The 1,614-nt window shown below is 44.7% G+C and overlaps 1 protein-coding gene across 1 annotated transcript in view; it reads right to left on the bottom strand.

Annotated features, from left to right (window-relative positions):
- Positions 1 to 1,614, bottom strand: part of TEX22 (testis expressed 22) — a 15,771-nt gene that overhangs the window by 10,390 nt on the left and 3,767 nt on the right. Inside the window, exon 2 of the mRNA XM_008574280.1 lies at positions 179 to 214. Coding sequence (XP_008572502.1) covers positions 179 to 214 — 36 coding nt within the window. The remainder of the gene's footprint in view (positions 1 to 178; positions 215 to 1,614) is intronic.

The following is a 1,614-nucleotide window of genomic DNA, read 5'->3' as shown; positions in this document are numbered from 1 at the left end:
AAAAAAAAAAAAAAAAGAAAAAGAAAAAAAGAAAAAGAAAAAAAGAAAAGAAAGGTGGGCCTTTAACAGATGACTGGATTGTGAGGACTGGGCCCTTGTGGATGGATCAGTGGGTTATCAGAGAGCAGACCAGGGGCTTCATAAGGAGAAGAACCACGTTGACACACACTCTTGCTCAGCCCTCAACGTGTGACACCCACGTCGCTGTGGGACCCTGCAGAGAGAGCCCAGACCCAAACAAGGCCCTCACCAGATGCACCCCCGAAACCCTGGACTTCCAGCCTCCAAAACTGTAAGAAATAAATCTCATTTTCTCATAAATCACCTGGGTGAAAGTGTTCCATTATCAGCAACAGAAAACAGACTAATGCAATGTCCTCGTGTCACCCTCACCCACGTTAAGTGTAACCAGAGTGCAGTGCAAATGACAGGGCATGCCTTCCAAGGCTCTTCTGCAGCTCCCACGTCGCCCTCTCCAGCCACTCGCTCTGGGGAAGCTGGCTACCACATTGTGAGGACACTCAAGCTACCCTGGAGAGAGGCTGCCGTGAGGAGCTGAGGCCTCCTGCCAGCAGCTAGCACTGACTTGCCAGCCAGGTGAGGGAGCCACCATGCATGCACTCTCCAGCCTTACCCAGGCTTTCCAATGATGGTAGCTCTGACTGACATCTTGACCATAATCTCCTGAGAGATCCCAAGCCAAAGACACCCAGCTTAGCAGCTCCCATATTCCTGACTTTCAGAACTGGGGACAAAAATTCTTGTTACTGTTTTAAGCAGCGAAGTTTTAGGTAAATGTGTTATGCATCAATGGATAACTGCTGTGGACTGACTGTCCCCCCCAAACTCACTGAAGCTTAAATTGTGTCCCCCAAAATTCCAGGTATTGGTAACTTGGCCTTCACTGTGACAGTGTTGAGAGGGTAGGAAATCCTATTGTGATGATTGGAAGGTGGGGTCTTGGGGAGGTGACTGGATTGTAAGGGTCATGCCATAGTTCATGGCCATGGTTCCGAGGGCTTTAAAAGGAGAGCACGTGAGAGTCTCTCTGATTCCACCATCTAGTAATGTGACACCCAGTGTCGCTGAAGCCACCACCAAGGAAGATGCTCACTAGATGTGTACCCTGGATTTTGGACTACCCAGCATCCCAAACTGGCAGCAATAAATATTCTTTATAAACTACCCAGTTCCAGGTATTTTGCTGTCAGTAACAGAAACAGACTATCACAATAACTAATATGCTGCCAAAAACACTGTGCACACTTAGAATAAAATTTTGAAGATTCATGAAAAGTTTTTTAAAAAAAACAGGGATTGCACTGAATTTTCTAGGGGAAACTTGGCAGGTTTAAAAACTGTAAATCTGCCCACCCAGTGATATGATGCACATTTCCAAGAGGAGTTCTATATGTCATCTGGTAACATTTTAATGTGTTCTTCATATAGGTATTAAACAAGAGTGGATTTATTTCTAAGGACTTCATAGTTTCTGCTGCTAAAGTGAATGGGGTCTTTTTCCATTACATCTTCCGGTTGGTTATTTTTAGTGTGCTGAAAAATTGTTAAGTTTTGAATGGTGATCATATACCCAAACTTCCTCTTTTTTTTTTT

The sequence above is a fragment of the Galeopterus variegatus genome, unplaced genomic scaffold (assembly GCF_000696425.1).
Source record: "Galeopterus variegatus unplaced genomic scaffold, G_variegatus-3.0.2 Scaffold1026, whole genome shotgun sequence".
Classification (NCBI taxonomy): domain Eukaryota; kingdom Metazoa; phylum Chordata; class Mammalia; order Dermoptera; family Cynocephalidae; genus Galeopterus; species Galeopterus variegatus.
The sequence above is the reverse complement of the archived record's forward strand: the minus strand, read 5'-3'. Positions and strand labels throughout refer to the sequence as shown.